The 22969-nt window shown below is 52.4% G+C and overlaps 1 protein-coding gene across 4 annotated transcripts in view; it reads left to right on the forward strand.

The window, feature by feature from the left end:
* The window catches only part of SSBP3 (single stranded DNA binding protein 3), a 54635-nt gene that overhangs the window by 20134 nt on the left and 11532 nt on the right, over window positions 1-22969 (forward strand). For all 4 annotated transcript variants that reach the window (XM_076340153.1, XM_076340154.1, XM_076340155.1 and 1 more), the window contains exon 5: window positions 16801-16890. In XM_076340153.1, the coding sequence (XP_076196268.1) occupies window positions 16801-16890 (90 nt within the window). The remainder of the gene's footprint in view (window positions 1-16800; window positions 16891-22969) is intronic.

Genomic DNA, 22969 nt, shown 5'->3' on the forward strand with positions numbered 1-22969 from the left:
GCAAACTTTCCCCTGCACCGAAAGAACAGCTTGCCTTTATGGAGATTGCGCTCCATTTGACGGTTCCTGTTAACCCTTGGCCCTACTGATGGATCCGAGGCGAGACCTGGGCAGGCTCCAGGGCTTACCCTTCCAGAGGGCGGCTGCCAGCGTGTTTTGCGCTCTGCATTGTGTTTGTCTTTGGAGTTGTGCAGGACCATGTGAATTGAAGCCATGATGGTGGAAGGGAAGTAGAAGGAGGAGAGCAAGCCTTTCCTGCAAGAGCCTATTTTGAATAAAGCCCTTTGCAGGCGCTGTTCTGCAGCCCCTCATCTGCTCCCTGTCCCGTCTCTCCTGTAAACTTCCCTACGCTTTCTACCCCTGCAAAGGGCTTAGAAAAGATCCTGCCTTGCCCTGTTTCTCCGCTCACATCTGTATTTCCTCATCTTTCATCCCTTCGCTCTCCTCCCATCCATCCGGTCCACTCAAACTTGGGCAGGTGGCTGCCGTCTTCCCAGCTGGCACTTGCCGGGGATTGCAGGGTTAATGGCAAAATTAAATTTCACTGCTGTTTTTAAATTAATTGAATCATCAGTGTGGGTAACGGGAAACAGTGGTATCATAATGTATTTGATATGGGTCTTTAAGTCAGTGTTTGCTGCAAAATCTAGAGTGCTAGATCTTGATGGAAGCGATGGCTAACTGATGTATTGCAGTTACGTCCACAGTACAAAGGCTCCTGCTACGTCAGGTCATAAAGTTGAGTTGGTTTATGATATGGCCATTTTCCCTGTGTGCTTCCCACAGTGCTCCTAGATCATGCTCGGAAAAACCCTGCAGTTGGCAGGAGCCAGCGGTGCTCCTGGCTTGTCCCTCTGGGGAGTCCCCAAACGTGTATGAAGATGCCCTTTTGGGTGGCGGAGCAGCACTGGGGTTTTGCTCCCAGGACTTTCTGAGGTTTTTTCTGCTGGTAGAAGCAGCCACGGGGGAAAGCATCCCTTTTCCTCAACGAAAACAGCAGAAAGTCTTATTTATTTGCAGCAACACCCAGGCTTTCCATACTCGGTGGCCCTGAGGTGGCTTCAGGACCTGCCTTGGAGAGGAGAAGCTATCCAGGCTGAGGGCCAGCATCCCCACGTGACGTCCCCACCATGCTGGGGACAGAGCTCCCATGCAGGCCATCATATGGGCTCCTCTTCTCTTGTCCTTTCCTTGGTCTAGCGTGGTGGGACTGCATCACAGCATGGTGCCTCGTGGTGGACCATGGCACGCCAATGGGTTCCCTCTTTGCCAGTGCTAACAGAAGGCTGGTGTTAAAAAGTGGAAAAAAGTAAACTTTCAGTGTATGTGTTGTGGAGCTGCTTGCAGGTTTCCACCCACGCATGGTTCCTGCATCCTACCCCAGCAGCCTGGGACTCCCTCTTGTCAGCTCCTTGCTCCGGAGATTGCAATTGTATAGATGACCCCCGAGTGCACCTGGGCAGTGTACAGCCACGTCAGCAGCGCGGCCTTTCACGGCCAAAATCTCAAGACTACTTAACCAACTGAAACCTCTTAGAAGCTGCCGTGATGTGAATATTGATCTTCACATTTAACTCTGCTTTGCCCAGTTGATAGCACCCAGGTTGGTGTTGTGGAGCATGAGCACGCTGCAGGACCACAGCTGGCTTTGGGAGCAGGGTTTTGGGGGGACACCAAAAAACCTCGGTGCTGAAGAGCTTTTTCTACTGCGTTAGTTTAGATTTTGTGTTAAGACTTGCTTATTATTTCTGCTAGTTATGTCTCTAATGAGGTGAGACATGCCATATGCTGTCAGTAGGGAGGTAGCGCCGCAGGTGGGGTGGGGGCCGGACCAGTGGGTAGATGCTACATGAAGAGCCTCAAACTGCTCCTCTGACTTGGTGAGCCAAAATGCCAGCCAATCTGGCCGTGCTGTGGGCATTGGTGCCCACATCACGCCACAGAGCCATCTACCCACCGGTGGCACCTTCTTGCTCTTCATCCACTCTTGCCTTCTCCAGCTCCTGGCAGTTTTTTCCTACTGTTCTCCTCCTTCCCTTCTCTTACCCCCAACAGGTTTTTGCTCCAAAAGAACATGATTCTGGGGCTGGGTCCAGCCGTGCGGCTCCTGTGCCTCCTCACAGGAGAAGCATCTCTGGCCCTGATTTGAGCAGCCCAGGCTGGCTGCTTAGAGCAGGAGTTTGAAACTAAACCTATCACAGTAAAGAAATATTTATTGGCGAGTCCTGAACTTAATTTGAACAGGGCTCTGCTGTTTAAACAATTGTTGGAGCCATAAACCAGAAGCCCTTAATTATGGCTAATTATTTTCTGCAGTGAATCTATATGCAAGCTCATCAGCATGAGGTCTCTTCTGAAATGCACCAGTTGCGTGTTCAGGCATCATCCAGCCTGAATGTCCCTAATAAAATAAGAGGCAGAAGTGTTGCTGCTGGCCTGGCTGCCTGACCAGGCAGGAGCCTGCCTGCCTGCAGTTTCTTTAAAATCGGGGGGTCGGGGCAGGGTGCAGGAGCCTGGAGGCTCCCCAGGCAGGCAGCTGGGGAACCCGAGGGCAGGCGAGAGCAAGATAGGAGCCGTTTGGGACGTGGACTTTAAACTCTCCAGCGTTTTGGGTTTGTTTAAAAACCAGTTAGGTAAATATTTGTGAAGCAGTTGGGATCCGGCTGCGGGGTCAGGCGGGGCTGCTGCAGCCATGTGTGTTGGTCTCTGGCCTCCCATGGACCTCATCCTTCCCACCGGCAGGAGGCACGTCCATCCTCAGCCCTGTCGAGGAGATGGCAGAGGCAATGCAGGGCGCTTGGCATCATCGCCTGGGCCTCATTTCCCTAGCGTTTGGGGTAAAAATGAGTGCCTAGAGGTCTGTCCCTTGGGACGGTACCAGCGTGATGCTTTGGTGGGACATATTTAGGACAAGTCTCCTGGTGAGGCTGCTGCGTGCATCCCAGGGATGTCCCTTCTGTGCCACCTGGCACACTTTTTGGGGTTGGTGGTGGCCTTGTGTTCCGAACCTGGAGCTCCTGCCCCATGCACCTCTGTGGGAGGGCGACTGCTGGGGGGGTCCCGCTGAGGACCCATGGCATGTGCTGGGGTGGGTAGGACCTCACAGCAACGTGGCTTGCTAATGCCACTGGCTTGGGAGGATGGCATGGCAAGGATGGCACGGCGGGAGGATGGCATGGCACAGCACGGCACAGGGAGCAGTCCAGGCTGCCTGTACACAGCAGCTGTCAGCGCTGCTGCCTGCGCCCGCCCGGCCCCAGCCTCTTCCTCGTGGCACAGATGGTTTTAACACTTTCCTGGGCCTTTTTTTCTATAATTAACTCTTGTTTGCAAGTGGGAAGACACTTCTTTCCTTTTGGCAGAGCCATCAAACTCTCCTCGGCGGTGCGCTTTTTTAAAGCCATCATGTATCTATTCCCCAACCACAGTCTGTTGTTTTTACCAGGCTCTTTTATGGCTCGGGGCTGCCCCCCCCCCCCCCTTTTTTTCCCCCTTGCTCTTGCCTGGAGGTAAAATCCGCAGGGATTGCAGGCGGAGGAGGCCCCAGCTCCAGGAGGGGAGTTAACGAATCCAGCCAAGGCGATACAAAAGCTGGTGCCCGGGGAGGGGGGAAGATGGAGGGGGCCCTTCCCTGCACCAGGAGCCTTTGAACCCCCCCCACCCCCGCTGCAGCTTTGTGCGGCTTAGCAGGGTGCTGCCTGCACAAAGGCCCCTCGTCCCTGATGTCGCTTCCATGCTGTGGCCGGGAAGTGTTTCCCAGGAGGGGCCATCACCTACCGAAATGCTGGTGGGTGCAGGGGGCTGCTGCGGTGGGTGCCCTGTCCCGCCAGGACAGGAGGAGGGAGAAACCCCACAGACCACCAGAGCTTCACTGGCATGGCACGGGGCTGCTGGCGGCTCGGGGGTCTGCAGGGTGCCCCAGGAGGGGTGGGCAGGGGAAGGGTCTCATTGTCCCGAGGATGAGGGGCTCCTCTCCAGCTTGTACTGAGGCTTAGAAAAACTCAAGTGCTGTGGGGCATCCTCTGCCTTTTGGGGTGCTCAGGGTCTGCCCGCAGCTTCCTGTGGGATTTGGGGGTGTTTTGTTCCCCAGGAGGCGAGGGGCAGCAGCCATCAGAGCCGGGAGGTTGTGAGATGCTCAGCTTTGGGGACTGAGGAGGATTTGCCATGGGGATGGGGCCACAACCTGGTGCCTGTGGGCATGTCATTGTGGAGAGGAGGGTGCTTGTTGGGGCTGTGCCACCGGTGCAAACCCACCGGCGGTGTGCCTGGGCTTGCATCGGGGTGTTGCAAGAGCGGCTCTGATTGTGCGGAGCAGAGGAGCTGCTCTTACCTATGGATATCAAATGGTGGATGTGAAAAAAGAAAGAGAAAAAGCCCATCAGGAAGTTTCCATCAGCAGTTCACGGCCATGACCACCGTGCCCGTCCCCTCCCTCCACTCATCATCCCCGTCCATCCCTCGAACTCTGCCCACCCACTCTGTAACCAGGTTTTCCCTGGCGCTGCCAGTCTAAACAGGACCTTGCAGTGATGCTCAATGCTCTCATATCGCTCCCTCCCCCCTCTGCTGTCTAAAAGCCTGGGGCTAATTTTTTTTTTTTCCCCTTTCTCTCAAGACTTTACGTTTTCCTGCCTCACGTACTGGTTTATTGCTGGGTCAGGGGGCAGGGGTTTGCATGCTGGTTTTATAGGGTCCCTCCAGAGCCGGCTTCAAAAAGCTCCCAGTTCATAAATTGGGGATTTGTATTAACCGCCTTATTTTGACGGGGAGAGGTGCTCTTAGAAGTGAAATAATGTTTTGTAAGTTTTAAGGGTAGTATAGCTTGGAGTTTCACCTAACCAAACTGCTCTGTAAGCGTGCAAAAAAAGTGACTAATGTAAAAACCACATTTTTATCAGAAATCCTCCCCTAGCCCGACGTGCACCTTGTCAGGTTCCTCCTTGAATTATACAACCTTGCAGGGACTTTTCCACAGGGAAGCCCCGCGGCTCGGCTGTGCCCGACTGCCGCTGCCAGTGGTGCCGAAGCAATGCGGAGAGCTGGTGTTAAGGTAAATAAAACTTGGGGCCACTTGGGAGCGGTGTTTCCTATCCCAGGTAGGGGTAGGTGAGAGAAAGCAGGGCTGGAGGCGAGGTGGTATGGTGAGTTTCCTCCCGTCCCATGGATATGCACCTCTTATTCTCCAGAACATGCCATAATATTTAAAATGCTCTGGAAATTAAACTTTTCCCATTCACCCCCCTCCTCCTGAAAAATCCCAGCCTACCAGGGAAGATCTGCACCCCCTCCGAGCTAGCTTAGCCCCTGGCTTTTTCCAGGTGCAGAGAAAACCACCAGTTCTTGGGAAGAGCGCTGAATTACATGCTGGCTTACGTCAGATTTACTCCTCCTGTCCTTTGCTCTAGCTGCTCTATTAATTTTCAAATGCCTCGAGCAATTACCAGACCTGGGAAACAGTATTTTTGGGGGCAGCACCCACAATAACTGCAATAAATAAACCCTGCTGTTAAAAAAGGGGGGGAAATGGGCACGGGGGCTGCACTCACCTGGGTTTAAAGAGTATTTTTAGTGCGAAATTTCATCAGAAACCGTGCATGCACAATCTGTTGGGGGGCTGCTGCGAGGGACCATCTCCCAGGGGGCTGTGGGGGGGCTCACACCCTTTCCCCACCCATACACTGCTTTTGAGGTCCAAAGCGCTGCTCCCGGGGGGTTACAGGATGCAGAGGGGCAGCAGCGGGTGCTTCCTGGGGGCACGTTTGGGATGCCAGGGCTCCATATGGCTGGAAGGGATTAGCCTGGAGGATTAGATGAGCGGAGAGGAGGGGAAAGTTGCTGCAATGCCCCCCCTCCCCAAAACCCATCATCTCTGACTCCCGGCAGATGTGCAGGGATGAATTCTGGGGACATTTAGCACCGCTTTGGTTTTGGCTGTGCCCCTGGAGCCACGACCTGGTCTCCGTGCTGCCGGGGGAGAGCGATGGCCATGGCCCGGGGTGGGATCCTGCACTGGCGTGTGATGAGGAAAGCTGGGATTTTCCTCCTGCCACCGCCTCTCACCCATGTGTTGCATCTTCCCTTGAGCTCGACGCATTTCAAACCTGAGCTGTTTGCTCAAGCTTTAAGCCTGCCCAGAGAGAGCATCGGTGGTGCTTGGTGCTGTGCCACGCTGCTTGGACAAACCCGCTCCCCAGGGACCAGGGACGGGTGAGCCTGGGATACGGCACTCGGGAGGTCACACGTGGTGTGACCTAATCGGCAGCCATCTGGGGCTCGGGGAGGATCGGCACTGCTGCTGTGGAATGCAGGGGTGCAGGATGCTCTGCAGCTCCATACCCAGGCAGTAAAACGCTGCACGGATGCAGGGGTGCAGGATGCTCTGCAGTTCCATAGCTCCACAGAAAAACGTTGCATGGATGCCAGGGTGCAGGATGCTCTGCAGCTCCGTACACTTAGGTGTAAAGCGCTGCGTGGAGGGCAGAGTATTTTTACCATTTTTAAAACATCACCCTGGAAATGGTAGGAATCGTGCTGAGGTGCGATGGCTTTTCTCCATGCACGCCGGCGAGGACATCACTCCGTCGCAAAACCCATCTTGCTCAGGGTTGGGGTTTACTTACGGCTTTCCTCGTGACACCCTGGTGTTGCCGTCCCAAGCAAAGGCTTATCGAGGGCTGGGTTGGCTCTCGGAGCATGACCGCAGCCTCACGAAGAACTTCCAAGCCCATACTTGCTTCTTGGGATGCATCAAGGGTGCAGAAACCTGGTGGGCTTGTCATGGCAATGCTCCCAGGAGGGTGGGTGCTATAGGATGGGTCCTATAGGATGGGTGCTATTTGGGTGATGGGGAGGACAAAAGCCCATAGCCATCATTGTTACCGAATACAGTAGTCCTCAAAATTGGCAATAAGTCCATCCATCACGGTTAATTTAGGGCTCTGATGGGCCGCCCTGGGTCTGGCCACAGCGGTGCCGGCTGCTCCTGTGCAAAGTCCACCCCACCACCTTCCTCCCCATCCACCTCGCCAGGGTTTATACCGGGTGCCGGACTTTGTACTCACGCAGCGAGTCACAGCCCTTTTTTAAGTCAGCTGCCACCTCTGCCTCAATTTAAGGCATTTCCTTCCCTCCACCAGCATATTTAATAGAAGATGCTATGCAGAGAAGATGCTATGAAGCATCAACAAAGCCACTTTTGTTAAAAATTATGAGGTTTTTTTTTGGTTAACCTGCCGCTTTGTTAGAGGAGGGGATTTGATTCTTTTTTTTTTTTTTTTTTTTTTTTTTAAAGGCTCATTGTGAAAAAACTTTACTCTTCACAGATCAGCAGGCACATCCATCAGGGGCCGCTGTGAGCAGGGACGGATGCTCGGCTGCCTCCATAGGTACACAAAACCCGTTTGAACGCCTGCGAAAGGTTACGGCGGCGCTTGAAAAGCGCCGCCGTAACCTTTCGCAGGCGTTCAAACGGGCTTTGTGTTATTACACAAAGATGGTGGCCATCAGCATCTTGTTGGGGACGGGCAGATGGCGTTCACCTGCTCCGGACCAACTTCTTTCACCCTTTGCCTTTGGTGTCGGGGAATAATACCGGGGCAGCTGCTAGCAGTAAAATAGGCTTAAGCAAATGGGATATTTTGGCATTCAAGTGCATGACAAGAATGGGAGTATTTGCATTAATTCCCTCCTCTCTTTCCCTGCGGCAGGAGATGATGGAGAAAACGGGGATGTTTTCCTGCGGGGCATAGCTGGGTCCCGGTCTTCTCTGGCTGGACCGGGAGGGGGGAAGCGCTGGATGCTGTGCTGGGGTGTCAGTGCTCCATCCTGCAGCATCCCGCAGCATCCCACTGCCCGAACAATGGAAATGGATATTTTTCAGGGGAGGTCATGGTGTTTCCCGCTGCACTGCAAAGGCAGGCCCGGGGGGGGGGGTGCGTCTCACTCCCTTCCCTGGATCCAGATGAAGGTTAGGTACCGGGCATCGCTCTCTCCCCATCCAAACTCGCAGCTTTTTTTGTATTCTTTTTGATTGCAAACAGCAACCGATGAGATCGGCTAGCTGAAACACAAGGTGGCAAAAAAAAAAAAAAAAATCTAATCTGCGCCCATCTTTAATGGGGAAATCGCTGTTGGGCGCTGGATGCCTTCAGGGCATTTTGCAGTGTGCCGGCTAGCCAACAAGGTCGTCAATATCCTCGTTAGTTGTTAAGTAGATCCTTTGGACAAGTTAAAACTATGTTTTTTCAAATGCACGTGGTGCAATGGCACAGCGTTTTTCTAAAGCTGCAGATTATATTTTTTTTCTCTTTTAAATTAGATTACCAATTTAAATCTAGCTTTTCTTATAACCCCTTCCAAAATTCTCTTGGCAATTTCAGTCTGGAAGAAGGCAGAAGGCAGAGGAGTGGTGATTTGTACAGGCGCTGGGAAGCAGAAGTCGGGCTGCCAACGCCAACAGCCTCCTTTGCACCTCATCGCCAAATTATTACTATTTTTTTGAGGGGGAGGCAGTATTTTTCTTTAATCTGGGCTTTTCAAAGACTGGTAAAGGAAGAGACTTGATTTCGCCTGCGGTGCTCAAGGCAGGGATGGAAGGCGAGCCGGTGCAGGTACTGACAAGCATTCAGCCACGCAACCTAACGTAATTACACCCCGACGGCAGCGGTGCGAAGTGAGGGGCATCATGGGGAGTAAACACCCATCTGCTTTAACCATCACAACTTTGCAGAAAACTCCATCAAATTACCTCTCCCAGCAGCTTTGCTTGCTGAGGCTATTTCCCTTTTGGTTTTAAAAATAATAATAATTTTTAAAAATCTGAAATTAATCTGTAAGCTTTGCATAAAGCTTGTGTAGGTACATCAGGAGCAAATCCAGATGGAACCGCGAAGTGTCCAGTGCAGGAGAAAATACAGGTCGTTGGTGCGAGGAGCTGCACGGCAGCAGTGGCCGGGCGGACCTCAGTAGAGCCGAGCACCGATGCTGATAGATGAGCAGTAGATTAATAGTCCTAAGCAATTGCATTATCTAATGAAAATTTTATATAATTATTTTATATAACTTTTTTGGCAGGTGGACCCTGAAATGGATGGTATTGATTGCTGGAAAAGAGCCTGGCCTGTCTGTTGCTAGAATTATTAGAGGAGAATTGATAGTAATTAATACCTGTGTATTTACAGCATTTTCCAGGCTGCTAATTGCATGAGATCCATTTGAGCTGTTTGGCAGTGGGGAGGGTTCGTACACTGGTTTTAAAGTGTGGGCTGGACATGGGTCTTGTGCTGGGGAAGATGCCAGCAGCTCTCCCACTGCTGGCGCAGAGCTGGGACCCCGGCTTCACCTTCGCTCCAAGCTGGGGACTGGGGGGACTCAGGGATGCCCATGGCAAAGCATCCCTAAATACCAGGGATGGGGTGCATCCGTGCACCCAACCGTGCGGCGTGAAGCACTAGAGCACTCTCCTGCAAAGCCCTTCCTAAGTCAGGGGAAGCACTACCAGCAAGCCTGGCTTAACGTCCCAGAAGTTTCCCTTTGTAAACCTTTCTGTACACACGCGCATGCAAAACCGAGCCTAATTGCATTTAGTCTGTTTTACACCTCCCATGCTTATCCCTTCCCTTTTTCCCCCCCTCCCTTTAATTCGGTTGCTGTGAAATTTTTGCAGCCCTGCCAAGTTATTTCCTTGGGATATATTTAGAGAAAGCCAGCTCAGCAGAGAGCACTGGGTGTTTGCGTAAGGATGTTTGTAAATGTTAGCAGGAACGCTGTCGGGCTGGCGGAGCAGATGTCCACGAGATGCTACCAAGAGCCTTATTTACAAACTTGTAAATGACTGGAGGGGTTTCCTTCCCGGGGATAAGGGGGACACCGACTTAAGAGATTAAAATCCTATTGTTTCATGGCTGGAGCTGCTGTCTCAGATTATCCTTTACAGGGTGGGGGGGGAAGCCCCGTATTAACTTGAAACACCATTCAACTGTTGTGCTTTTTTTTTTTCTTTTTTTTTAAGTTCAGGGAAAATACAGGGCTAGGGGTTGTTTCTTTCTTTTTAAAGGAGGGGAAAAAAGTGGCCGAACATGGCTGTTCCCGGCCAGGGTGTACGCTGGCACTTTGTGTGCCAGGGCTTCCCGTGCCAGGCGGCTCACAGGTGATGTATTTAAAATAAACACAAAAAGCTTGTGCTATCATAGAAGTATAATTAAGCTGAACTTGTATGCACAGCTTGGTGTCCCACAGGAGCGCGGTGATGGCGTTTGGGTGGTATGCATGGTAATACTGCTACAAGCCCATTTAATCTGTTTTTTTTCATATCTTCCTCTTGCCAATATGCAAAGCTTCATCCCAGCCTCCTTTTGCCTTCTCTTACCTTAAAATAAACCAAAACTGGTTTGTTTTGTCTCCTGGAGCACCCAGCCAAGTGGCTTGCACCGGAGGAAGCAGGACGGTCTCTGGCATACCCCGGCTGGGGAGCACAGCATGCCCCAAAAACACCCTGAGCCCACTTGAGAGGCTCTGCAAGCACCATGTTTTTGAAGTGGGTGCCACAGTGGGTGCCCGCCACCGGCACGTGGGCTGGTGATCACACTCTCATCAGCTGCAGTGGGCTGGTGTTTTATTTATTTTCATGCACATTGATGCAATACAGATGGCTGGCACCGACCCACGGAGGGGACTGATGCAGGAGAGCATCTGAGGGCTCGGTCCGGAGGAAGCAGTCGGCGTGCTGTCCTCCCTGGTGTTAATTGGGTTACTGCGAGGTGTGGGAGGGTTCTATTATTAAATTTAAAACCTGGCTATATAAGATGAAGGCAGCTTTAACGAGATGAAAAGGCTTAACTGGAGTCCAATTAAATTCCATATTACCTTTTTACGCAGCCTGCTTAAGTCCTGACCTGCACGCTGATTTCTTCCTTAGGCTCCAAAGCCTGTGCTCTAGGCAAAAAAATAAAAACAAAGGAGGCAGATAGATACCAGATCACCAACATGTCCCGAGCATCCCTGCACGCTCGTACCGGAGGCAGCTGCCCTCGAGTGCCTTGTGCTGCTCCCGCTGTGGCTGCGAGGTACGAGATGCAGCCAAAATCCTCCAGTCCGCTCTTCTGGAGAGGAGAGCGAGGGCAAAACCATCTTGAGCCAAAAAAGCAGATGTCTGGCCATCCTTAGTTTGGTTTTAGGTCTGTGCCATGAAGATATTTTTGCTCTCCCCATCTTGCTGCCGGATTGATGGAGGCTGAGGCTGGCAGACCAGCCGGTGCTGGTGGTGCTTCCCACGAAGGGAGCATCCTCTCTGCTGCCTGCCAGTGCCTTGCACCACTGTTTGGAGGTTATTTTTATTAAAAAAAAGTGTTTGGTGAAAGCCAGCTGCAGGATGCTGGGGTGAGCTGTGCAGCTGCCTGTGCAACCTGAAGCTGCTTGCCCTGAGCATGCAGTGGGGACACCGGCTTGCTTTTAACGGCAGAGTAAATACCATCGATGGGAACCTGTTTTTCACAGTTAATAGAAACCATCACTTGTGTTGACAAAGCGTGGCAGGTTTGGGCGGGTGGCAAGCTGGGGCTTGGCTGATGCCCTGCCACCCCACAGGGTATCGTCTCACCGTGACGCTGGGAGCCTTGCAGGATGGGATGCATCAGGGTGCAGCACCTTAGCCCACCTTCGAGATGCTCTTGGAGGCAGCTCAGGCTTGTCCAGTGATGGGGATGAGGGGAAAGAATCCCACTGCAGCATCCCAAGGGCTGCCGTGCAGACAGCACATCCAGAAAACTCCCCGGCTTCCCAAACCTTCCCTTGTTGGGTGCTGCTTTTTATTATGCTGCCTTGCCTGTCGGAAAAGGACCTGGGGGTGCTGGTCAACAGCCGGCTGAACATGAGCCGGCAGTGTGCCCAGGCGGCCAAGAAGGCCAATGGCATCCTGGCCTGTATCAGAAATAGTGTGGCCAGCAGGAGTAGGGAAGTGATCATGCCCCTGTACTCGGCACTGGTGAGGCCGCACCTCGAATACTGTGTTCAGTTTTGGGCCCCTCACTACAAGAAGGACGTCGAGGTGCTGGAGCGTGTCCAGAGCAGGGCAACGAGGCTGGTGAGGGGTCTGGAGAACAAGTCTTATGAGGAGCGGCTGAGGGAACTGGGGTTGTTTAGCCTGCAGAAAAGGAGGCTGAGGGGAGACCTCATCGCTCTCTACAACTACCTGACAGGAGGTTGTAGCGAGGTGGGTGTCGGTCTCTTCTCCCAAGTAACAAGTGATAGGACGAGAGGAAATGGCCTCAAGTTGCGCCAGGGGAGGTTTAGATTGGACGTGAGGAAAAATGTCTTTACTGAAAGAGTGGTGAAACATTGGAACAGGCTGCCCAGGGAAGTGGTTGAGTCCCCATCCCTGGAGGTATTTAAAAGACAAGTAGATGAGGCACTTAGGGACATGGTTTAGTGGGCATGGTGGTGTTGGGTTGACGGTTGGACTCGATGATCTTAGAGGTCTTTTCCAACCTTAATGATTCTATGATTCTATGATTACTGGGGGTACACTAGGGCTGGGGTCTGGGGGCAGTGGCATGCTGTCACTGGTGGCGATTTCAGCCCACCAGCTCTGCGCTGGCTGCTCTGATTTCTAAATTCAGCCCCCAAAACCCTCGCGGCCTCGGTGGTGCCTCAAAGCTCCTCTCGGGTCAAGTCTGCCACAGGGCGGGGGACAGGAAACCGCTCACCACACCCTGCCCTCACCAAACCTTCACGCCGAGCAAAGACTTAAACTCTGCATTAAAGAAAGTAAATAAATAAAAGCACCAGTCCACAGCTCCCCCCAGGGCTGTGGGACAAGCAGAGGTGAGTTGTGTTCCTGGCTCAGCCGGCCTGGGAAAGCAAACTCGGGTGACACCGAAACGCTCGCAGGGCAGCTCAGGCTGCTCCGGGGGCCGGGGAGCTGCTCAGTGCAGCTGCACCGGTGCCTCTTTCCTGCCGCTCTTAAACGCAATTAATACAGCGGAATAACCTGGTTTCTTCCTAAGGATTAGGCTAAGAAAACAAGATGGTTTTAATAGCCCTTCTACATCCTACATAGATTTTAGCTGAAAAACCTAACTGGTTTGGCAGCGCAGCCAAATGGCACATCTTTTCTTTTTCTTTTTTTCCCCGTTTTTTCCCCTATAACCTGATGCCAGCGATCCTGTGCGAGTGGGCTCCTACCGATAATTCAAGTGCCCAGCTCCTGGCTGTGCTGTTTTGTCCGATTTTCATTGCCTCCTGACCTCCATCCTTCTTTATTTGCAAAGCTATACTTGCAGGCAGCGGTAATAAATCAATTAATGACTCTGATGAATCGTTTAATGGCTGACAAAATAACACTACAGTCAACAGCTTGGATCTCTACAGCAGTACCAGAAGATGCTGGTTGACTCAGGGTAGGGAGACGAAACAGAGACTGTTAGCTCAATTAGTGCAATTAGTGTGCGATTTAAAGGCTTAGACGGCATCTGCTGGAGTACCAAGCCGGTGTGTTAACTGAGAGCTTTGGTTTGGAAGTGAAACACAGTGATCCAGATTGTCATCGCTCCGCTTGTTTCCACCAAAAAAGGGGAAAAATCCAACGCGGGGAAAAAAAAATTACATATGTATATATATGTGTGTGTGTGTGTGTGTGTGTGTGTGTATATGCGTGCCCCAGGAACTGCATTTTGTTTCCAGCATGGAGCAAATTTACCATCTAAAAAAAGGCAAACGAGCCAGCATGCTGCCTGTGCCAGAGCTGTCCTTGCTCATCCCCAGCAGCGGTCCCCAGCGTGCTTTGGTGGAAGGAGATTTAGGGCGTCGCATGCCGACAGGGACCTTCGTGTGGCTGGACAGGCTTTCGGTTTAGCACCAGCTTGGATGCGGTGGTACAGCGGGCGTCGTGCTCCTGCACCACGCTGGCACTGCCCGTCTCCTGCGTGCCGCTTCGGCATCTCTTCCTTGCCCGTATGTGCACCGGGGGGGCTTGGGGGCACTTAGATATTCACCTGGTGAAACAGGCTTGGCAGGCAAACTCCAGCCAAAATCTCTGAAGTCCCTAAAAAGAGTTTCTTAACCAAAATGGTGAAATTAAGCTGGGTGGGGGGAGCTGGGAGGACAAAAATTCCTGGTTTTCTGGAAATTGGTGCTGCAAAGCCCTTGGGGTTTGGGTGCTCACTCTTGGGGTTTGGGTGCTCACCCTCAGGGTTTGGGTGCTCACCTTTAGTGTTTGGGAAATGTGTTCCTGCTGTCTTTTTTTCCCCTTTTTCTTCCTTTTCTGGCACATCCCCAGGGTTTTGCAGAGGTGCTCCAGCCGCGGCTGTGTTCCCATCGCTTCGGCAGGGCTAAAGGTGCCTCAGTGTTTACCTTAGCAGCAGTGATGGGGAGGGGAATAAAAAAGAAATAAAATGTCACTTCGCAGCCTTGTAAATCATTCATCAAGGGCTGACCAATTTGGCTCCCATCCTGCAATATGCTCAGGGCACTTGTGGGTTTTTAATTACCGAGTTCTGCCAAGCGCCACATGTGCGAGGAACTTTAAATCCCCATTTAAGCTGCGAAGGCATAGGTGAGGTTTCGGGGTGTTTAGCGCAGAAAAATACTCTGTGGTTTTGTGGAAAAACGGGCATTTGGCTTCAAGATTTTCTTTGGCTGCCTTGCCCTCCTCCCTTCACTCCCTGTTGCAGAGGGAAGGAGGAGGGCAGCGTACTTTCCCCCTGGATCCCATCCTCACTCCCCACCACTTTGGGATCTGTTTTGCTTTGGGAGATTCCCCCAGCAAAGGATTATGGTGTGCTGGAAATCTCTTGAAACCATAAAATACCACCTTGGCAGCTTTATTGCAGCGCTCGCCGCCTTGGGAGAGAAGCATTTTGCGTGATAGAGGGTTTAATAAAGGAAATTCCAAATGGGCTCGCTGCAGTTTGGGGCTTGGTCTTATATATTTTTGCATTAAGAACCGTCATCTGCTTTGCAGAGAAACTGCAATATGTTCATGGCCTTGGATTAAGATTTGGTTTTACTTTTATAGCTGACCCACTTGGGGGGATGGAGGGAGGGGAAGAACTGGGTTCACTCCCTCTCCCGTCTATTTTTGCTGCCGTCTGATGTATAAAAAGAGCCTGGAATGGGCAGGCTTATTTTTCCTGCCAGGACTTTTTTTTATTAACTGTAAAAACACTCAGATCTGGCCTTTGCTGTTGATGTGAGGAAAGCTGCTCGACATGCCTTGTTCAGGGGAACGGCGGGAGCATGGCATGGACTGTGCCTGGGGGCGCAGAACCCCATAGCCTCAGGGGTACACCGGTTATTTCACGAAGGGGGTCTCTTTTTGGGGAATCAGCCTGCGCTGTCGTCTCTGGCGCTTGCAGCTCTGAGATGCTGGGGTGGGAAGAGCAACCACTGGACTGGTGTGGTCCTGGCCTTCATCCCGCATCCTGCACGCCAGCTCCTGCCGGAGAGCGTGATGGAGGGGGCACAAGGGATGGCCCCTGGGAAGGCACAAGGCAGCAGTTAGCCTGATGCTGTCCTGCCTCTGCAAGGCTTTCTGGTCCAGAATAGTGAGATTCCCAACCAGACATTGGGATCCCACCTTGGCAAGCCTTAGTCCTTAATAATAATCCTTAATTTTCCGGGCTACCCAAGTCCTGACACGCCGGCTTCCCCCCTCTGCTCATATCTTGCAGTTGTCGCTGCATCAGATGCAGTCGGGGGCCAGGGCTGGCTCGGCTGCTGTCGGGATGCGGGGTTTGGTGGGGTTGGGGTGCCCCAAGCTTTGGGGTAAAACCAAGCCTGAGCAGGCTCACATGTACCCCATCTGCCTGTGGGGTTTTCTTGGTGGAAAATTCTTCTACCAATTTTTTCATGGTGGACGATTTTCCTTGGCCCTGGTATGTGGTTTTAGGTGGGTAAGTCCATCGTAAAAATTTGTGGAGGGAGTTCAGTGATCCAAACCCAATTAATATCACTGAGGCTCCCTTGTAACTGCCCTGGGAATGGGGGTTCATTTGGTGATGGGTAAAGGAGAGTGCACTTCAATGACACAGGTGCCGCTCCTAACCCAGCAAGGATGCGTTGCCAGCAGTGGTCTTTAGGGAAAGATCTTTTTCTTACCATTTTCCTGCTGGGTAGGAGCCTCCCATCACACTGGTGCTTTCCCAGCGCTGCCAGCTCCGCAGCGCAGTGAGAAAGTAAATACGAATAGAGATGCTGAGCAGGAGCGAGCGGGGTGTCCGGGTACCCTGTGTCCACCCCCGTCCCTCCTTTTTGGGGCTGGAGCTGCTCAGGTGGCTCATTCTGGGGAGGTGTGAGCAGGGAGCATGACCCACAGATCGGGTGCAATGAATTTGGAAATTCATAATAAAACCTTGGCGTACTGGTGAGGTCAGGGAAGCATTCTTTTTGAAGGACAGAACCGAACCGGCAAGTGCACAGGGGGAGGTGGGGTAAGAAAAGCATTTAAAAAGCCCCAAAACAGCTTCTGCCTGAAGTGATGCGTTGGATGAGTCTCCTCAGTGGATTAACGAGACTAAATGCCTGGGTAAATGAATAAATAAGCCCCAGAATGATCCCCGGTTTTTGTGTGGCCATCTTCTCCATGGGTGAATTGCAGAGGCCGGTGCCCCTCCAGCTCCAAGCATCCTCTGCTTGTTCCCCCATAGGGGGAAGATGCTCGGAGCATGGGAAGCGATGCTCAGGGCTCTGGAGGTAACACACTAATTGGCTCAATGTGGTTTGGCAGGGGAGACGGCTTTTTTAATGTGTTTTTTTCTTAACTCCAACTCAAACCCAATGTGTTTGTCCTGGTTTTGTTCCCCGCAGAGCGCAGCTGCCGCCCCGAGTCCCGTGCTTGGAAACATTCCCCCAAACGACGGGATGCCCGGGGGCCCCATCCCGCCCGGTTTCTTCCAGGTAGGCTGCCACTCCTCCTGATGCTCACCTCCACACTGTGCACGTGTTTGCTTACGCTCTGGGTGTCAGTGCTGTCGTGCCTGTGTTTTTTTCCAAAGGGATGCTAGGAAAGCAGCATGCCCACGTAGCTGACCTGTCTAGGAATAACTCGTGTTCTGCTGTCCTTCCACGTTCGCTTTCTATTTTTTGTGGCCTTAAAGCAAATGTCTTTTCTTGCTCGAAGAGGTTACTGTGTATTTACAACCAATGTTTTTTTCCAAAGCTGCTTGGTTTGTGTTTGGGTTGGGATTGTATTTGTTCTCTGGTCCTAACAGACGTGCATAATTGAAAACATTCTGGATTTTGATTCCTGAAACTTTTCCCCCACACACTCTGGTTAACCGCTTGATTTTTTCCAAATGCAATCACTGAAAGCATTAACAAATGCTGGCTGAAGCTGCAGGCAGGAGCCGGCTCCAGCCAAGTCCCCAAATGCCGTGGAGGCACCTTGTAAGCAAATACCTAGCAAAGTCCCCAGAGTCCCCTCGCTCCTTCCTTCTCCCATGCCTAGCTCTGACCGAGGAGGGGGTAATGTATGTTTGGAGTGACGTTGATGGAAAGGATCTTGACAAGCACACAGAAAAGGAGTTTTCAAAACTTGAACCGTGGGGGGTTTTTTGGGTTTCTCTGGAATCTCTTTGCATGGCATGAGCCGTACTAGTTTGCAGCAGCATAAGCTCTCAGTGCATTAAAATCTTCCTTCTTGAGGAAGAAACACTTGTTCGTGTAACAAATGGGATAAGAGTTGAAAGGAATATTTGTTTTGGCAAGCTGCTTTTTTGTAATCTGGGCTTGTGATTTGTGTATGGGAGAACTTCTCGGGCAGTAGACAGGCGGACTCGATAAGGCGCTTGTGATTTATTGTGGCGATATCTGAGCCCGATATTGCCGTTTGCATGTGTATGGGAAGGGGGAAGGAGGGTCCTGTCTTTTTTTTTTAGAGAGATCCCATTTCCTGAACATGCTTCTGACAAAGTAAGAATATCCGATATTGATCAGGAACCCTAAAACAGGCAAATCTTGTAGCAGCGCTCAGTGGCACGGGGTGAAGCCAACAGCAGAGATGCTATCTCGCAGGTCATAGCTGCTGCCAGCAATTCAAGTGCCAAGCTGCTGCTTCCAGCAAATGTGTCTCCAAAAGTCCTGATCTCGCCCCGCAGCAAAGCTGACTGTCCTCTGGGGCTCCTGCTTCATGCAGAGCTGCGAGGGCTGCAAAACTGGCATGAAGTTAGGGCAAGACTTCAACAGTATGGGTTGGCTTTTCCCAAGAGGGGAAGGTGGGGAAGAGGAGTCGCATCTCCCCAGACGTGCTGTGCATGCTCCCATCTTGAGTCTTCCCATTGACAGCCTCCAAGCTGTCCCCCCTGCTTTCCTTTCTGCCTTCCCATAGCATTTTTGCTCTCCGATTCAGGAGCAAACAACCCATCCCAGCTCCCTACCTCTTGAGTGGCTGGACCAGGAGCTGCTGGGGAAGGGGGGCTCAAGAGCAGCCCTGCTTTCTTAGGACCTTTGGTGAGGGGGTCCTGAAAACCCAGCAGAAGTAATGGCACCAGTGCAGGTATTGTGTGCGGGGATGCTGCCCGTCCCCAGAGCTGCCGGAGGGAAGAGAGGACGGGTGCCGATGCATATGGCTCACATGTGACATCTCAAGAGCCTGCCTTTCCTGAAAGCCCTCCAACATCTGGTTTCTCCTCCCAGCCCTGGGGATGGAGGGGAGGAGGGGAGAGGAAAAATCCCACCTTTTAACACAGTCTGAACATCACCCTCATGAAAGCCTGTCTGATTTATTGCGGGTGCTGGTGCTTGTTCCAGCTTCAGGAGGTGCTGGAGACCAGCTCTTGCAGAGGTGGGCTCGTGGCTTGGCAGCAAGCCGGTCGCAGCTCGGGGTAATTTCTTATCTCTGTAGGAAATTAAAGTGCTGAACTTAAGAGGGCAAAACCAAAAAGGTCACAGGAGATGCAAAGGACTTCTCCCTGACTCTTGGCGTGCCAGCCACGGGAGTGGGTGAGGTTCCTTGTGGTACCCCAGCCAGTGCCTTCCCTGTGCCAGGAGACTGGAGGATGGAGAGGGCTCGGGGGTTTCAGTATCTCACTCTTCTGCACCATACTGCAGGCACCAGGGAGCTGCAGGGATATCCCTAAGGATAGCAGGCATGGTTTTTTGAGAGGTTTTAGAGGGCCTGATCCTGTCCTGGCATGGTGGGGCATCACACCAGGAGCTGAGAAGGGAGTCACCAGCAAAGCTCAGATTGCACAAACCCTATGCTGCTGCCCTGGGGGTGCATGAACCCCTCCAGCCTGGGGCATTCGGATGTATGCTGCTGTTTGGCAAAGGGAAAAAATGATATGGACCATTCCTGGGAGCTAGTGGCCCAAAAACCCACAGGAGCGAGCTTGGAAAAGAAGTGATGTGCTGGGAAGGGGAGAAGAGAGGAGGAGCCCAGGCTGCAGTGCCCATCCACAGCCGCCGTCTGACAGGGAGAGTCTCTTCCCCACACTGGGGCCCAGCAGTGACCTTCGGGCTGGGGGCCAAGGGAAATGCAGCCTGCAGAGTCTCCCAAAACCTTCCCAAAACGATGGGAAAAGAGACGCCCTGGGCGCCCTTGGGTTGCCAGGGCATTGCATGGTGCCAGCCGGCGCATGGCATTGGGCTGCGCTCCAGACAAAAGGTGGCCGGGTGGACTGCTGGTGTGGGTAGATGCTTTTATTTAAATCTCTCTCTTTGTCCCTTTGAGATGAGCAAACAAACCCACTGCTCATCCTCGCAAAGGTCATCGGAGGCGTTCCTGCTTTTGTTTTGAAAGCTGGATTGATGCCGGGGTGCATATCCCTCAAAGGAGGGACAGGGGGGTGCCAGGGAAAAGTAGAAAGGAAAATTAAAAATTGAAAGCAATTAATACCACACCTTCCTACCACTAAATAAACAGGGGGGGACCCAGTCAGCAGCCCCCCGCCACGGCCGTGCCTCCTCTCCCCAGTGCGAACTCCCCGCACCACCCCGTACCCTGCACGCTGATGAAATGGAAAGTTGACCATAAATCAATGTCGGCGGCTGCGTTAGCTATGCATCAGCGGCTCGGTGCCGAGATGCACCAAAACAAAGCGCCGGCTGCTCGGTGTTCCCACACTGCCCCCTAATGCAGAGAGACCTCAGGAGCCGGGGAGGACAGGGGGCTCCAGAGCCCGGGGGGCTCCCCCCAACACCCCCTCCCCTCCCCGCCTCTCCTCCCTGCATCCTGGGGTGCGTCTCTTTGGGCAAGGTCGCCCACAGGGGTGAGAATGGTAAAGTCAGGAGCAATAGGAAGGGGTCCATGTTGTCCTGCTCCCTCCTTGGTTACCACCATTTTCCCCTTGCTCAGCTGTCCTGACGTCTCAGTGGGATTTGGCACCGCTCCGCGGGTGCCACCAGCTATGGTCAACCAGCTCCGGCAAGGTGGCACAAGAGCCGCAAACCAGGTTGCCCTTCCCGAAATCCTGGGGCAGAGCTCGGTGTCAGCCTTGCACCAGGCAGGGTTTGAAGGAAGGTGGCTTATGAGCTGGAGGAAAGGAAAAGCAAGCATCGGAGAAAGTTTTTTTTCTGGAAGTTCAGTAGGATGCCCGAGGCTTTTGTACTGAGTGTCTGGAGCATATGGTGGGATTTGCAGTCAACTTTCTCTTGGGTGCTCCAGCCAGATGGAGGTGACTGTTCTTGGCTCCAGCTGACACGGGTTTGTTTCCTGAAGAGCTTGTGTTTAACATATTCCTTAAAACCAGGCTTCTACAGTTGGGAGCCCCAGCTGCAGGCGAGGCAGAGCTCCTGCCCACGGCTGCCTTCCGCCGTCTGCGGAGGAACTTGGCCCGCCTTGCCCTGCCTCGCCTTGCCTCGCCTTGCCTTGCCTCGCCTTGCCTTGCCTTGCCTTGCCTTGCCTTGCCTTGCCCTGCCTTGCCCTGCCTTGCCTTACCTTGCCTTGCCTTGCCCTCTCTCGGGTAGGTGCGGTTGAGTCCTCACCTGGCACCACGTGCTGGAAGGCGGCCGTGGTCCTCCTCTCCGAGGGCACCTGGAGCATCTCTCCTAAAGGCTCCTTCAGGGATATCTTTTTTTTGTTGTTGACAACTTGCAAAACTTCCCTCTCCTTTGGTAGGAATAAAGTTCCTATGCAATAAACCCAGGCAGGTCTTTAATTAATATCCATCTAATTTATTTTAGTATTTTCTAATGTCAAAACCAGTAGGCAGGGGCAGGTATTTTAAAACACAAGATGCCTTCCTATTGCTAACTCTAAATTGTCGGTATCTTGTGGCAGCGATGCTTTGCCTTCTCGTACCATCCTGCATTGTTCTGCCACCCCCAGAGGTGCTTGAAAATGTTTTTAAATAGAAAAACTCCCCCATTAGCTGAAAGTATGTAGCCCATAAAACGTGATCCATTTGTGGTGAATTATGCTGGAAACATAAATTGACACACGCAGAGCTATGATCGCTCATGCCATTTTCCATCTTTAATATTTTACAAGAAGTTTGAGGAGTCGAGCTTGTGAAAGACGGAGTGGAAATAACCTGATCGCCTGGAAACTCCCCTTAGAAAGCAGCGGCAGCAGCACACTTCAGTCGTATGATGGGCCAGGTTGGGCTTTTAAAGTCCCCGTAGTGTAGAGGGGGGGGAAAAATGAAGCAGAGAGGAGGTTGGGGCAACAAGAGCTGTCGGAAACAGTTTCCTCTAATGCCATTTTAGCTGTTTGGGGTTTGTTGGGGGTTTTTTTGAGGCAGCTACAGGAAGGTGAAGAGTAACCCCCCATGCAAGGCATCCAGTTTGAAAAAAAAAAAAAAAGAAAAAATGAGAACTTGAGAGATGATGGGATTTCTCTGGCTGGGGAGAGTGCTGGTCTTGAGATGAGAGTGAATTAACTGCAGAGCAGGTCCTGCTCGCCCGGCACAGCGTGTCGGATGGAGCTCTGCTGAGGGGATGGAGCGCTTGGGCATTTGGGATCTGGAGGGAGGTGGTGCAGAGGAAGCAGGACTGTGCGTGCGTTCAGCCTCCTCTTGTAACAGCACTAGTTAATAACTGCTAAATACACATTTTTTAAGAAAACAGTGTTGTTCTGTTGGTTGGAGCCCACATGTCATCTCTGCAAAACACTTGTCTTAACCACCGTGATCCATTGGGATCATCTGCTGCTTCCTCTGCAGTGAGGGAAACCCATGTGAAAAAGCAACCAATCCGGCAGGCGTTCCCGGCCAAACACAGGTCCCAGCCCTGAAACATCTGAAAATATTTACGGAGATAACAATATCCAGAGGGCCTGTGTTTCTGACAGAGCAGCGTGGCCGTGCCGCGGGGGCGTGGGAGGGGGCTGCGGCGGTTGCAGCCCGGAGCGAGCATTTCAATGCTGCTGCTTGTTGCTGTTGTGAAAAAGAAGAAAAGAATGAAGAAAAATAGAAAAAAGCCCCTTTCAGCTCCTCCCTGCCTGCTGAGACGTTTGCACGAGCTGGGCGTCTGCAGTCACATTGTCCAGAAGTCTCTGCCGGGAGCGGTACCACGTGGGATAACGCGACGGCGAGGATGCTGCTCGCTGACCGGCAAAGCGCGGCGCTGAGCCTGGAGAATCCCGGGGAGCAGCCTTGGGGCAGCAGGGCAGGACCGCACTCCAGAGGATGCATTTCAGCAGCACAAACAACTGATGCTCTCCGGATCCAATTGCCGCGGGGGATTTTTCTGCAGTGAAAATGCCGCCCTGTCTTTTATAGATGCTTTTTCTACAATAACCAAATGCTGCTTGCTCTGAAGACTTTAAATGCAGCCGCAAAGCCTCACCTCTGGGCCCAGCCGGGGTGCGTGTAGGTGGACATGTCCCCGTGCATTCGATACCTGGTAACCCCACACCCTCACACGCCGGGGATACGAGAAGGAGGATGTCAGGGGTTTAATAACTTCAGGATGGGGTCTGCGTGCCTGTCCAGTCAGTACCTGGATAGTGACCTCTTCCTTGCGGCGCAGCAAGGCAGGCATTGTGGAGGACCTGTTGACTTTTGCGTTGATGGGACTTGAGGGTTGGCCTCTGCGA

Source organism: Aptenodytes patagonicus, chromosome 5, assembly GCF_965638725.1.
Source record: "Aptenodytes patagonicus chromosome 5, bAptPat1.pri.cur, whole genome shotgun sequence".
NCBI lineage: Eukaryota > Metazoa > Chordata > Aves > Sphenisciformes > Spheniscidae > Aptenodytes > Aptenodytes patagonicus.